At 38.2% G+C, this 15892-nt stretch overlaps 1 protein-coding gene and 1 pseudogene across 1 annotated transcript in view; one reads left to right on the forward strand and one right to left on the reverse strand.

The window, feature by feature from the left end:
- LOC103203401 overlaps positions 1-890 on the reverse strand; it is an 87560-nt pseudogene extending 86670 nt beyond the window's left edge.
- A 7867-nt stretch (positions 891-8757) lies between these two features.
- Positions 8758-15892, forward strand: part of LOC103203390 (60 kDa heat shock protein, mitochondrial-like) — a 12493-nt gene continuing 5358 nt past the window's right edge. The window contains 1 exon segment of the mRNA XM_042781996.1: positions 8758-8847. Within this exon segment, the coding sequence (XP_042637930.1) occupies positions 8758-8847 (90 nt within the window).

Below are 15892 nucleotides of genomic sequence, written 5' to 3' on the forward strand. Positions count from 1 at the left end.
TATCTTATGTACAACTACTCCTCTATTATCCACATGGTTAAGTTCCAAAGACCAGGTCATTTTGTGAAAATTGGCATTATGTGAAAATAGAGGACAACCACATTAGATCACAAAATAGAGGATGATTACATCATTACATGACAGCCAAATTACAAAAGTACATAACTGCCAAGAGAATCATGGACAGCCAAGTTGACACATAACCTTACCCATCACAGCCAGTGTTACTCTCTCCTCGTACCTCAACATTTGTTACTGCCAGATGCACATTGTAAACGTGCAAAAGAGTTAGAGAGTATATTTTTTACTATGGTCATAAGTGAGTAAAATAATCCACTGTGGTCATAAATGAGAAGTGCCAGATAGCAAGATAGTTGATAACAGGAGTAGGTGTACTCAATCACATAGAATATTATAAAAGAAAAATGCAACACTTAGACTCTGGACCTATGCAGCCTGAGGAGCTCTGGTAGCATAGTGGCTAACGCACTTGACTGCTAACCAGAAGGCTGGCGGTTCAAACCCACCAGCCACTCCTCGGAAGGAAGGTTGGGCAATCCTACTTCCGTAGTGATACTGCCTCGGAAACCCAAGGAGGGGTCGCTATGAGTCGGGGCCGACTCGACGGCACATAACAACAACAACAACAACTTAACAGCAAATTATTTAATCTAAGATGATCCATTTCAGGATTTCAAAACAATTTGACAAGTCAATTTCATTCACTCATTTTTTTCATGTTATTATACTTTAACTCTAAAAAATTATTAAAATAATATGTGCACAAAGATTTAACAATAACAAAAAAAAAAGTCAAATAACCCAAAAGGTTTATGATGCAAAAATAGCCATTTCCAATCCATTCTTACCCTCTCATCACCCTGCTCCATAGTAACAAGAACTCTTTACTCTCTTAGGTAATATTAACGCTTAAAAAGAAAATAATGTTTATAATGTTATTTTTGATTCACAGTTTTTACTTTTGGTTCCTAAAACCTATATCTCAGCTTCAACTTTTCACTCAGGCTAGGCCCTTGGGAGGGGAAATAGGAGAGTTTGATGGTTGCATTTGGGCCCTTCCTTACAGTTCTATTCTACCTTCAAACTCCTTCCCCTCCCAAGGGCCTAGCCTGAGTGAAAAGTTTAATAAAGCTGAGATCTAGGTTTTAAGAACTAAAAGTAAAACTGTGAATCAAAAATACCAACAGACGAACCTCAGAAGGAAGATGGGGCAAATCTACTTCTGTAGAGATATTGCCTTAGAAACCCAAGGAGGGGTCCCTATGAATCAGAATCAATTTGATGGCAGTGACAGCAGTGAATTTGTTTTTTGGTTTTCAGTTCTACATTTTTGTTATTCTCAATTGCTGTCTTTTTTTCCTCTTCTCCAAGTTACAGACTTGATTCTTTTTATCTGATTTTGTTGTTGATGTAGTTGTATTTTTATTTATATGCCAGGACCACAGTTATGGAAACCCCAAAATGCTAAGAATCATTTCCTTTTATTTTTATTTATAAATTCCTACATTATACAATGTCAAAAAATATTTGGACAATGGTTAATTCATATCTAGTGTCCTCAACTGGAAGAGTATACAAGACAAAGGGGAAGTATTGTTATATTATTATTATTACAACAAAATATGCATGTAAGCACTCTCCATGTTTTGGAGAGTAGCATGGGGCTACATGATCATCACACATTACTGATAGATTGCTGATAGATGTCTTGTTAGAGAAGTCCTCTTAGTATGCTATTTCACATTTGCTAAATATCTACAACTGAATGTTGGACACCACTGACAGATTACTCCTTGTCAAATTGTTTTGATAACCTGCAATAGGTCATCTTAGAAGTTTAACTAGTTCATTCCATGCTTCCATTTCCAAAGGACTTCACAGCAAAGAATTTTTTGCTTATTTTCCTATTCAAGAAAATCACAATTAAACATCTCTGGAAATTTGAACAGCTGGTCAGCTACCTCAGGCTCTTATAGCACTAGCCGTAAATGATCTTCGACCTTCCATTTTTCTGAACTGATGAAAATATAGATGTGTTAAGTCAAATAAACAAGTATTTCTTAACTGACCAATCTGATAAAAATCTGTGTTAAATGCTTGATTTACTGATTTATTCAACATGTATTGATTGAGTGTTGATTATGTGCTAGTCAGTTCTGTAGGCTTTGAGGATACAGTAGTGAATAAAATGGACAAAACTCCTTTATGGAACTTACTTTCTAATTGAGGGGGGGCAGGCAATAAATAAAGTGAAAAACACATGTCAGATCGTGATAAGTGTCATGGATAGAAATAAAGCAAAGAAGGTAGAGAAAGGACATGCACTTTAAATAAAGTAGTTTAAAAAAAGTCTCTTATAAGTGACATTTTAGCAAAGACATGAAGGAGGTGTTTGAAAGAAAACTGTTGAAGTTTGGAAGTGAGAAAATAAATTCAAGGGTGGTGTCCTTAAATTAGGATCCTTGAAATTGAGATTATGGAGACAGCATAAAATATCAATAAGAGGAAAAAAAAAAAAAAGAAAAATAAGATCAGATCCCTGACCTTAAGGATCTTGTGGTCTCAGGGAGATATAATTTATTAACATAAAATCATTGGGAATATGTAGTTCATGATGGGTTCTATTGTATGATTTGGAGAAGCAAGTGAATTCAGCATTAAAATGCTAAGTGGAAATGAAGACATGCCCAGATGTCACCTTTTAGCCAAATAATAGATGGGACTATAAAACAAACAACACCACTTGTGAAGAAAGTGCTCCTCAGCAGAGTGAAGAAAATCAAAGACTCATAGAAACAATTAGTCCAAGGGTCTAATAGACCATGGCAGCCTCAGACTACATGATTCTGAGACCAGAAGAACTAGATGGTGCCCATCTACTACTGCCAGCCACTCAGAAAGGAATCAAAGTTGTAGATTCTGGATAGAATGGGAGAAAAATGCAGAACAAAATTTAAAAACCATAAAAAGACCAGGATTATTGGTCAGATAGAGGATGGTGAAATGTCTGAGACCATGGCTCCTAGTTACCCTTTGGACCACAATAGGACTCACTCCCATGGCTAACTTTCAGCCAAACAATAGACAGGTTTATGAGCTGAACAACTACACCAGGGAGATGTACTCCTTAGAATAATTAACCATAGGAGAACAGAAGGGCAACATTTACACAGGGAGAAAGCTAAGGAGGCAGGAATGCATAGGCAAGAAGGACACAGGGAAGGAATAACCACAGGGAGAAAGTGGTAAGAACACTATTACATTGAGGGGATTTTAAGAAAATGTGTATGAACTGTTGAATATAAAACAAATCTGCTTTGAAAATTTCACCCAAATCACAATAAGAAGTTAAAAAAAAAAAACAGTGCTCCTCAAAACAATCAACTTTACAGGACCTAAAGGACAACATTTGCCCAAAACCAAAGAAGAGAAGACCAGGAAGAACAGAGAAATCTGATGAGAGGAAAGAGAAATCCAGAGAGGAAATAGAGAGAGTGCTGACACATTGCAGGAAGTTGCAACCAACATCATGGAACAATTTATGTATGGACTACTGATTGATAAATTAATTTGCTATGTAAATCTTCACATAAACTATAATAAAATGTTAAAAAAAAAAAAAAAGTACTCAGTGATATATCTTAGTGCTTTCCAAAATGAACTTTAATCAGATAACTGGTTTGATAACCCCATAAAATAAGACAAATTTTCACTTGTCATCACCACTCCTACCAAACATTTCCCCAGCATCTACTATGTGCAATTTCTTCTACTGAATATCAGGATTAGGCAGAGCTGTGAATGTGGAATTTCTGAGTATAGACACACTGTTGTATTTTTCACTCTTTAGAAGAAAGGTCAACATGAGGTTACACTGGAATTTAGAGGTGCTTGAGATAACCTAAAAGGAGCTCTAGTGTTGTAGTGGTTAAGGCATTTGGATGCTAACCAAAAGGTCAGTGGTTCAAATCCACCAGCCAATACACAGAAGAAAGATGGGGCAGTCTGCTTCCATAAAGATTTACAGCATTGGAGACCCAATGGGGATCACAATAAGTAGGAATTGACACTCTGGCAGTGAGTTTAGTTTTTTGTTTTTGAGATGACCTATATGGAGAAGCCTGAGTGGATTTGATTTTCATGATGTTAGTGGCCAAAGGAGCATGGGAAATGGGTCCTTCATAGATGCATGAGTATAGAGAGACCAGGAGGAGAGTTGGGCTTTGATCTGTTGGTTCTTCAACCTAGATCCATGCAGGCATATGTAGAGAGAAGTTGTGGAATTGAGCAACCAATCTTCATTTATCAGAGCCAGGGAGGGTCACCAGCTTGAACTCTCTGGACACAACTTCCTTGGCACTCTGCTCCTTTCTAACATGAAAAGCAGCCACATTAAGGAGGCCTTGCACTCATGTAGGAGTGCTAGTGGTGGTTAAAACACTCATCTGGTAACCATATGGTTGGTAGCTCCGTAGGAGAAAGATGTGGCAGTCTGTTTCCATAAAGATTACAGCCTTGGAAACTCTGTGGGGCAGTTCTATCACGTACTATAGGGTTGCTCTGAGTTGCTATCTACTCGGCAGCAGTGGTTTTGGTTTGGCTTGGGCCCTCATGGAGCTTCAAGGACAATTGATGTGAACAGAGGAGGGTGTGCAAGGCAGAACACGAAAGAATGTTGGAAAGATGTCTGAGAGATTCCCAGCAATAGCTAAGCCTGTGTCTGGAGGCAAAAGCAAGAACTAGCAAAACAAAATTTTGTTGTGAATAGGTTGTTGAAGGAACTCACAAACTGGTTCATTCTTTGGAAACCAGGGCTGTTGTTAGGTGCCTTCAAGTCAGCTCTGACTCATAGCAACCCTGTTTACAATGAAACAAAAGACCTCACAATTCTTGCTATACTTGAACCCATCACTGCAGCCACTATGTCAATCTTGTTGAATTCCTTCCCCTTTATCGTTGACCCTCCATTTTCCCAAGCATGATATCCTTCTCCAGGGGATGATTCCTTCTAAAAACATGATTAAAGTAGGTGAGACAAAGTCTGGGCACTCTCGCTTCCAAGGAGCATTCTGGCTGCACTTCTTCCAGGATAGATCTATTAGTTCTTTTTGGCAGTCCATGGTACTTTTAGTATTCTTTGCCAGAACCACAACCCAAAAGCATCAACTCTTCTTTGGTCTTACTTATTCATTGTCCAGCTCTCACATGCACATAAGGCAATTGAAAATACCATGGCTTGGGTTAAGCACACCTTAGTCTTCAAGGAGACATCTTTGCTCTTCAGTACTTTAAAGAGGTCTTTTGCAGCAGATTTACCCAGTGCAATATATCGTCTGATGTCTTGACTGTGGTTTCCATTGGTGTTGATTGTATTGAATGATACATATAGCATGGAGCTCTGCACTAAAATATAATTATACATATGGAACTAGGATTATGTATAATTATATTTTAGTACAGAGCCCTATGATATATATATATATATATGTCATTTAGTAAATCTTTCAGGAATCGAAAAAGAATTACCTAGTTTCTTTGGGAATCAATTTAGAACACAATAAAGCAGATTATAAGTGCCAAAAGAATTAGAATCTCAGTCCTAAGAGAAGTTCAGAGGAGGGCCAAACATTGAAAGCCAAAATAGGAGTGAAGTCTTCACCTTTGAATAATGTAAGTGGGTGTGTGGGGGTTAGTCTTGGTTTCAGAAGTTTCACAGATCAGTAATTATCGTCCTTCATCAGAACTGTAAAGAACACAAGCCATATAGGGCATAAAGCCAGACACGTTTGTTGTTGTTGTTATGTGCCGTCGAGTCAGACCCGACTCATAGTGACACCTCCTTGGGTTTCCGAGGCAGTATCAGTACGGAAGTAGATTGCCCCATCTTTCTTCTGAGGAGCGGCTGGTGAGTTTGAACCGCCAGCCTTCTGGTTAGCAGTCAAGTGCCTTAGGCACTATGCTACCAGAGACATGTTTAGAACATCATTATTTTCCACAGTAAAAACTTTTACAGGCTATTTTTATATCTGTTAAGAAGCATTTAATTATCATGCAATCACCAGAAACTCTTTTTCACCTACACACACCCATAGAATATCAATCAAGGTACATTATACTTAAAAAAATATATCAGTTATTGTCAAGCCGACTCTGACTCATGGTGATCTAATGTGTGTCAGAGTAGAATAGTGCTCCATAAGGTTTTGGGTAGGAGCTCTGGTAGTGTAGTGCCTAAGGCAGTTGACTGCTAACCAGAAGGCTGGTGGTTCAAACCCATCAGCCACTCCTCAGAAGGAAGGTTGGGCAATCTATTTCTGTAGCGATACCTCCTTGGAAACCCAAGGAGGGGTCGCTATGAGTCAGGTCTGACTTGACGGCACATAACAATAACAACAACAAAGGTTCTGGGTGGCTGATTTTTTGGAAGTAGATTGTAAAGCCTTTCTTTCAAGATGTTTCTGGATTGACTCAAATTCTAACCTTTCACTTAGCTGCTGAGTATATCAACAATTTGCAGTTCCCAAAGGCTGTGCAATATTCTTTCTATTGTAGTAGTTCACTACAGGACTAGAGACTATTTTTCTGTCCTTCCTTCCCTATGCTCACGCTTTTTTAATAGTTAATAGTGTGATCAAGCCAATACATCCTTGTTTTCTTTCTTTAGATATTAAATAAATCTGGCTCAAAATCTGTCAACTTAGATATTCATAGATGGTAGAAATAACTCACTTATGAAGAATCCTCTAGGTTTTAAAGAGTTTGTGGAGTTCCAACGCAGAGAGTGGTTGTTGAAAAGAGAAGTTGCCTCCTTCACAGAGCATTGACCGTTCTCCCCAGGACAGAGGCCAATGACCTATTAGCGCTTATTGCTGGCAAATGATGCTCTATCTACAACTGGAGATTCAAAGCCTTGTTTCTGGTATTTACAGAGTAGATACACCTTGTCAATGTGTAGGATGCATTTGTTGCTTTCTTGCAGAACAGATGGTTGACGAGACATATAGAGAACAACAGTGTCTTCTAGTGGCCAGAGTTCAGAACTGCAGTCAAGAAGGTTGTTTTTTTTCCCCCTCCTGATATTTCCAGTGATTCCCAGAGCAAGCCACTGTCACCAAAGTGAGGGAAACGATTGATACAATTTACTGGATAAAATCCAAACCCAAATAATCCTGGCTTTGTCTGAAATGTCTGGGTAATGACAGCTGGATGGTCTGATCCAGACTCTTGGGCAGTGAGTCATGTATGCATTCTATTCATAATTCAGTTTCTCTAACGACAGATTCAAGATGCTTCCATCTATATTAATATGTAATTTTCATCAGCTGAATCAAGAAAGAATAGCTTCTTGTCTACATTGTTCAAGATTTAGGATGAAGATAAAATACAAGTACATGTAAAAAGTTTAAAATCTAGAGCCCCGAACAAATGTGTTATTATTGAGGAAAACGTATGTTTAGCTGTTAACATCTAAAAAAACTTCTTTAATTCAATCCTGTGTTTTAGAGTTCTCTTCTAGACATACAACATCAGAATGAAAATATATACATTGTCGTTAGGTACTGTTGAGTCAATTCTGACTCATAGCAACCCAGTATATAACGGAACAAAATACTGTCTGGTCCTGTGCCATCTTCATAATATATGTGTATGTGTGTGTGTATTTGTGTAATCAAAAAGTGTATGTAATGAAAAATTTATTTATATTTTATACAATTACCTCTCTTTCAGTCCTGATAAAGAAAAACTCTGATCATGAGGGAAATATTTTCTTTGTGACTTTGAACTTTTGGACATTGGCAACTAAATGTCCTTATCTTTTTATGATTCTCCCATAGGAATTCTCGTCAAGGATTGCATAACCCACATTTCCAGGACTTCCAGACAGTACCGTTGTCTTTGCACAACTGTATGAAAAGCATGCATCTATCTGGCATAGATGAAATTGAAGAGTGGAGAGCTATTTTTAAGTCAAGGACGGCAAAGTCTCCTGCTAAGTATCACTATCAGCTGATCTTGTTTAAATTATTTCCAACCAAACCAAACCAAACCAAACTGACTGCCATGGAGTTAGATCCGATTCATAGCGACCCCTCCTTGAGTTTCTGAGGCGGTATCACTACGGAAGTAGATTGCCCCATCTTCCTTCCAAAGAGTGGCTGATGGGTTTGAACCACCAGCCTTCTGGTTAGCAGTCAAATGCCTTAGGCACTATGCCATCAAATTATTTCCAGGTCTTTAAAAAACAAGAGAAAAAATAGTCATGAATGATTGCTTATATTGTGGAATTTTTCAGCCTAAAAAACTGGTAGTAACTCTTGCATCCAAATTATATAATATAATGGTAATTCTTATCATCTTCACATCAAAATTTTTTTTGGTGAAATGCAAGATTCAGGAGCTATACTCTTATATACTGTGCTAGGAATATGAAAGAACATTTCCAAGAAGAAAAATGTTAGAGCAAATTTTCTTCCCAGCTCTTTTGAAATGAGTCCCAAGATATTTAAGATCATTTCTGACAAATGTTGACTTCATGCAAATTTTAATTTCATGCTCATTTGAAAGATCAAAATACTAGCAAAGGAAGTAGAAGTGAAACTGAGAGGACCAGGAAGGTGCCAGCTGTTTAATTTGCATGTGAAATTAACTTCTGAGCCACAGTGTTGGCTCAGAACACCCCACCCCTGCATAGGTGGGCTGTTAAATACCAAGGAATAAAGACATTGATGGGTCAGCATGTGCCATGCCAAAATGGAATTTCCTACATCAATTGTCCTCTTCTTTGACATTCTGATATTCTCTCCTCATGATGTCTTTCCTTATTCGGTAGTTAAAGAGGAACATTTCAACCACAGAAATTGTTTTCTCTATTTCTTAAAATAGGAAAATTTATGCCTTTAATTTAAATGTTTTACATGTTTTTCAACAGTTATCTCTCAGAGTGCATTGTAAAGTAAAGTAAATCTCACAACATCATGAACATGTGGACTTGCGTGCACATTGATTGTAGTCTAACAAAATATTGTGTCTTTCTCTTTGTGATTTAAAAGTAAGATTAGAGAGCAAATTGGTTTTCCATTCAACAATTCATATACACTTTGTTTTGTGACACTGATTGCAATCCCCACAGTGTAACAGGACTCGTCTCACTTCCTTCCTGTGTTTACTACTTCCCTTCGTTATTCTTTCTTATACTTTCCTACCTTCTGAGCTTCATCCCTGGACAAATGCTGACCTTTTGATTGGGTATGGTTGATTGTTCTAATGAGTGTGCACCTCTCTGATGTTAATGTAGACCTTATAGGCCTTTCTATTGTTTGCCTGAAAGTTGAACTATGGGGGTGAGTACAATTCCAGATTTAAAAGAAGTCTAAAGGCCATAATCTCATGAGTTCCATCACTGTCTATCATATCAGCTCAATATTATTTTGATTTAAAGTTACAGCATATGCTTTATTCCTTGTCTAATATGGTTGTCTTTCATAAATGATAACCATGTAGCCATTGAAGAGAGAATGATGAGGCTGAGTGTGAAGGTCTTCAAATATATTGGCACATTTGGTCACTGTCCTCATGAAATCACCAGTGCAATGTAGCTTCCTGTCCTTGTCTATCTCACTGGCTTTTTAATTGAGATCTAACCACAGACTGATCACTATGCTCAGGTACTTGGGATCTGACATTGTCTGCTTTGTTAATCCTCTCTGTAAATTGAGCCTGCCTCAGGCCCAATTTTCATATCAAGGACTCACTTTTGGCTTATGTCCCATGCTCCTTTGGGCATCTGACTCTAACGAGTCTCTGTTTTGCCACACTATTCTTGTCTTGACATTGACATATTGTACTCTTCTGGCTAGGCTAACAGGACAAAATAGGAAAGCTTTGGAAATTGCATAGCATTACTTTTCTTTTCAAAGCAATGCTGATATATTTATACTCCTAGTAGCTCAACCAAACTAATATTCAGATATCCATCTACTTGGGATACAACAAATCTAGAGATCAACAAAAACATAAAAAAGGCAAGTGGGAGAGAGAGCATCTTAAATACTGGCATCAAAAATATTTTGTTTTTAAGAAAAAAAAATTCTTATTTTAGTAAAAACCAACATTAGAAGCCCTGTTAGTAATACTGTTGACTTACAACCTGCTGACCTTGGAGAAATGCTGAGTTCATCTGGAGGACTAAGGAACAGAGCTGACCATAACTAAGACTGAGTTGGCCTAGTGAACCTAGAAAAGAGCTTTTTTGTCCAGACAAACTCTACCAGGAGAGGGAAATCTTATTTGAGAATGAGGAATAGAAGCAACATTTATCTGCATTTATTTCCTTACCTCCTCTCTGGAAAACTCTTACTCAAAATTTCAGATATAACTTAAAAATTATCACCTTCTCAGTGTCCCTGTATCCTAATTAATTGGTGTTTAGTTCCATTCCTCTATGGCACTGATCACACCATTTTATAACATTTGTTTATGCATATTCCCTTGTCTAGATGGTGAGCAACTGTAGAACAAGAACTTAATCTCATTCATCTTTTTATTCTCAGTTCTTTATATAATGATACCCAAATAGTGAAAAATAAATGCTGGCAAATTATCACGCTTCATTCTGAAACTTTTTGTGGTATGGATGCTTTTGTCAATTACAAGATACACAACAAAGCAAGGAAAAGCTATCAAGAGATATAGTTGTAAACAGTACCAAGCTCCAAACCACCAATATTGAGTCTGTAAAGCCAAACAGAGAATTCTAAGTCCACTTGGGATGTAGGTAGCTTTGAAAAGACATTATTCCCACCTTAACAACAAGAAAGCCAGGTAATCTATGAAATGGCAAATTTTGCTTAGGAAATCAGAAAGCTGGGCTTGCAATGTAAACTAGTGACCTTGATTTCAAAGGATGACAATCCCTTTAGGAGAAGTGAGAAACATGAACAATTTCACCTTTAGCAGAACATGAGAAGAGGTTGCAGTCACTATAAAAGCACATTTGAAGAAAAGAAAGAACATTTTAGCAAATTCTTAAAGACCAAATACAGGCCAGAGAGACAGCCTGGGCATCTCAGACACAAAGAAAATCCATGTTCACTTTCTAGCTTTATTCCACAGGCTTCCACTCTGTGCTCATGAGAAAGATTGGAAGAAAGACGAAATCCACCCACCAATCCCTGAGAAGAGCATATTGCTGCTGATGGAGGAAAAAGCAAAATATCTTGTTTCTGGAGAAGAGAATGGGAAACATTTAGGTGCAGTATACTGAATTGATACAAAGAAGACTTTCTAACTACTGGGAGAGAAGTAGGAAACTCTCCCACCCAACACATCTTACAGATGTAAGACAGATATTGGCTGATGTGGGAGAGAGGGGCAGAAACACAGAGAAGGATCCAACACCTAAGACTCTGATGTATAGCACCTGCATAAGTAGAACTAGAGAATTAAAACAATTAAAAAAAAAAAAAAAAACCTGTCATTGAGTCAATTCCAACTCATAGAGACCCCTATTGGTTTTCCAAGTGGCAAATCTTTACTGAAGTAGATTGCCCCATCTTCATTCCACAGAGTGGTTGATAGGTTTAAATCACTGACCTTCTGATTAGTGGGTCAAATGCCTTAGACACTGCAGCACATCCCCAATCCTCTAACCAGCACAGTGAACCTAGCTGGTGCCAAGTAACAAAAACTAGCAGTACATCTCTGGGAATGGAGCAAAAACATAGAGAATAGCTTCCACTATAAACCAAACTCACAGCCGTTGAGTCAAATCTGACTCATAGTGACCCCTCCGTGGGTTTGATCTACGGAAGTAGATTGCCCAACCTTCCTTCTGAGAAGTGGACGGTGGGTTAGAGATGACAACCTTCTGGCTAGCAGTCAAATGCCTTAGGCACTATGCCACCAAACCTCAGCACTAGCTGAAAGCTTGGATTGAAACTAGAAAACTGAGAAACATTCTGTTACTCCAGACTCAACACTAATAAAAAGATAGCAGCAGCCTATAACTAGAAGAATTTGAAGTCTGTGATGAAATAATAGTAAATATGATAAGCGCTCTGGTGGTGTAGTGCCTAAGGCATTTGACTGCTAACCAGAAAGCTGGTGCTTCAAACTCACCAACCACTCCTCAGAAGAAAGATGGAAAAATCTTCTTCTGTAGTGATACTGCCTTGGAAACCCAAGGAGGGGTTGCCATGAGTGGAAATCAACTCCACAGCAGTGAGATGATAAGAGAAAACAAAGCTCAACTACTTAGTAGATTGATTCAAATCCCCCCTCACCACCCAGTAGCTTGTCAGAAGAAGAGATGTATCCACATTCATGAATAAATGTTTTGTACTTCAGTTTCTACCATTCAGCTATGCACAATATTAAGCATTTAATAAAAAATAACAAGACACATAACAAAGCAAGTGAAAGCAACCCATTGTTAAGAGATAAAGTAGTAAACAGAACGAGACTCAGAGATGACCCAGACTTTAGAACTATCTGAAAGGGACTTTTAAATAACTCTAATAAACATGGTAAATTGAAATTATAAGCAGAGTCTCTACTGTCATAACAATAACTTCTGCCCCTTCTGTAAGGGGCAGAAAAGGAATGATTAATTCACTAATACATTTTTGACCATTTTCCTTACCCAAAAGCTTTCAGTGTTGGAGGAAGACTCAATAACAACTTGCGATATGCAGATGGCACATCCTTGCTTGCTGAAGGTTAAGATAACTGGAAGCACTTGCTGATGAAGACTAAAGACTACAGTCTGCAGCAGGGATTACACCTCAACACAAAGAAAATGAAAATCCTCACAACAGGACCAATAAGCAGCATCATGATAAATGGAGAAAAGATTGAAGTTTTCAAAGATTTCATGTTACTTAGACCCACAGTCAACACCAATGGAAGCAGCAGTCAAGAAATCAGACACTGTATTGCCCTGGGCAAGCATACTGCAAAAGACCTCTTTAAAGTGCTGAAGAACAAAGATATCTCTTTGAAGAGTAAAGTTCATCTAACTGAAGCCATGGTGTTTTCTATAGCCTAATATGCATGTATGTAGGATCATAATAAATTGTGGATAACATTGAGAAGAATGGGAATTCCAGAACACTTAATTGTACTCAGGAGGCTGTCGTTTGAACAGAACAAGAAGACACTGCATGGTTTAAAATCAAGAAGGGAGTGCATCAGAGTTGTATCCTTTCACCATACTTATTCAATATATATGCTGAGCAAATAATCCAAGAAGCTGGACTATATGAAGAGTGTGGCATCAGGATTAGAGGAAGAATCATTAACAACCTATGATATGTGACAGCACAACTTTGCTTGCTGAAAGTGAGAATAACTTGAGGATAACTGATAAAGATTGAAGACTACAGTCTGCAGTATGGATTACATCTCAATATAAAGAAAACAAAAATCCTCACAACTGGACCTATAAGCATCATCACGATAAATGGAGAAAAGATTGAAGTTGTCAAGGACTTCACATTCCTTGGTGCTATGATCTACACCAATGGAAGAAGCAGTCAGGACATCAGATGATGTATAGCTCTGAGCAAATTGGCTTCAAAGGACCTCTTTCAAGTGCTAAAGAGGAAAGATGTCTCCTTGAGCACTAAGGTGAACCTGACTCAAGCCAAGATATTTTCAATGCCTGATATGCAGTGAGAGCTGGACAATGAATAAGAAAGACCAAAGAAGAGTGGATAATTTTGAGTTGTGGTGCTGGTGAAGAATGCTGAAAGTACCATGAACTGCTAAAAGAACTAGCAAATTTGTCCTGGGGGAAGTGCAGCCAGAATGCTCCTTGGTAGCGAGAAGGGCCAGTCTTTGTCTCACCTACTTTGGTCATGTTGTCAGAAGGGACCAATCCCTGGAGAAGGATGTCATAGTTGGTAAAGTAGTGGGTCACCAAAAGAAGGAAAGGCCCTCAATGAGATGGATTGACACAGTGGCTGTGGCAATGGGCTCAAGTATATCAAGGATCATGGAGATGGCACGGGATTGGGTGGTGTTTCATTCTGCTGTGCATAGGGTTGCTATGGGTTGAAGATGACTCAATGGCACCTAACAACAACAACAACATAAGCATGTGAAAACTGGACAATGAATAAGGAAGACCAAAGAAGAGTTGATACTTTTGAATTGTGGTGTTGGCAAAGAATATTGAAAGTACCATGGACTGCCAGAAGAACTAACAAATCTGTCCTGGAGGAAGTGCAGCTGGAATGTTCCTTGGAAGTGAGAATGGCCAGACTTTGTCTCATGTACTTTGATTATGTTGCCAGAAGGGACCATTTCTTAGAGAAGGTTATCATGCTTGGTAAAGTGGAGGATCAGCAAAAAAGGAAAGACCCTCACAGAGATGGGCTGATACAGTGACTACAACGAATAGCTCTGGTATAGCAAGGATTGTGAGTCTGGTGCAGGGCTGGGCAGTATTTTGTTCTCTTGTGCATAGAGTTGCTATGAGTCAGAGGCAACTTGACAGCATCTAACAACAATAAAACAGCAAATTATAGTCAATATTTATGTATTCTTGATAAGTATAAAGGTCAATCACAAATACCTTAAAGTCATTCATCATCAAATAAGATTCTCAAAACATGAGTCAAAGGCAAATAACTGACTAGATACACATGCTACCTAGACCCTGTAAAACAAAGACCTGAGAAACAAATGAAACAGATATTGATGATTCTGAATCCCTGAGCTTTAAAGAAAACGATAAACAAGTGGATCAAATACCAATTAGAAGAAGAAATTGAGAGAAAAGAGTGAACAAGGAGACATTTAAAGTGGCGAATTATCAACTGACCTGGCACAGTGCAGCTGTTTTGCAACAGTATTCCAATTGGAGCAGGAACCAGATAACTGGCTCCACTTTCCCAGAACTGTATCAGCACCCACACTGGTGACCAACCACCAGAGAAGCAGCAACCATGTCTACAGTACTCATCCACAACCATCCTTCTTGCCAGCCTCATCCACTGGACAAGTGCCACCACTGCTCCAGCACCATTTGATCTACAACAGATGGTGGCCAATACCAGCCCAACCTGTCTTCATCTGCTCTGTGCAAACAACAAAGATAGAACTGCACACTAACTCATATTCACTACCACACTCACCAGGAGAGGGGGTGGGTACCTAAGTGCACCCAAACTAGTGAGTATAGTAGCATGCCTGACCCATCCACCTGAAAATATCAAAACAAAGTAAAGCAAAAACCTGGGTGAAACACACAACATATCATCACCAAATAAACACAATAACACCACATAATGTCTCAGAGAAAACAGACAGTTTCAGTCTACACAAAGGAACAAAACAAGGTGGCTCAAATGATCAAAATACAAAGCCAGAAATCCTTCCTGAGGAAGAAATGGTATTGGAACTAACTGCTAAGAAATTCAAAAGAATCATATTTAGGATCCTTCAACAGATTAAGAAAGAGATCAAGGAAAACACAGACAAAACTCTAGAAGATTTCAGGAAAATAGTAGAAGAACAAATTTATAAAATAAATGGAAAATTAGACACCATATAAAACAGCAAACAGAAATCCAAAAGATTAGTACTAAAATTTCAGAAAGAGATAAACATTGGAAAGGGAAAGGAGTAGAATTAAAACAATAGAAGATGGAATTAGAGAAATTGAAGACAAATATGTCAACACTAATCTGTTAGAAGGGAGTTCTGGTGGCATAGTGCCTAAGGCATTTGACTGCTAACCAGAAGGCTGATGGTTCAAACCCATCAGACACTCCTCAGAAAGAAGGTTGGGCAATCTAAAAAAAAAAAAAAAAACCGAAAAAACCTAAGAATTATGGAGACTCCATCAAAAGGAATAAGTTATATGTCA

The sequence above is a fragment of the Orycteropus afer genome, unplaced genomic scaffold (assembly GCF_000298275.1).
Source record: "Orycteropus afer afer isolate SDZICR_OR568_19922 unplaced genomic scaffold, OryAfe1.0 scaffold00215, whole genome shotgun sequence".
In the NCBI taxonomy this organism is placed as follows: Eukaryota; Metazoa; Chordata; class Mammalia; order Tubulidentata; family Orycteropodidae; genus Orycteropus; species Orycteropus afer.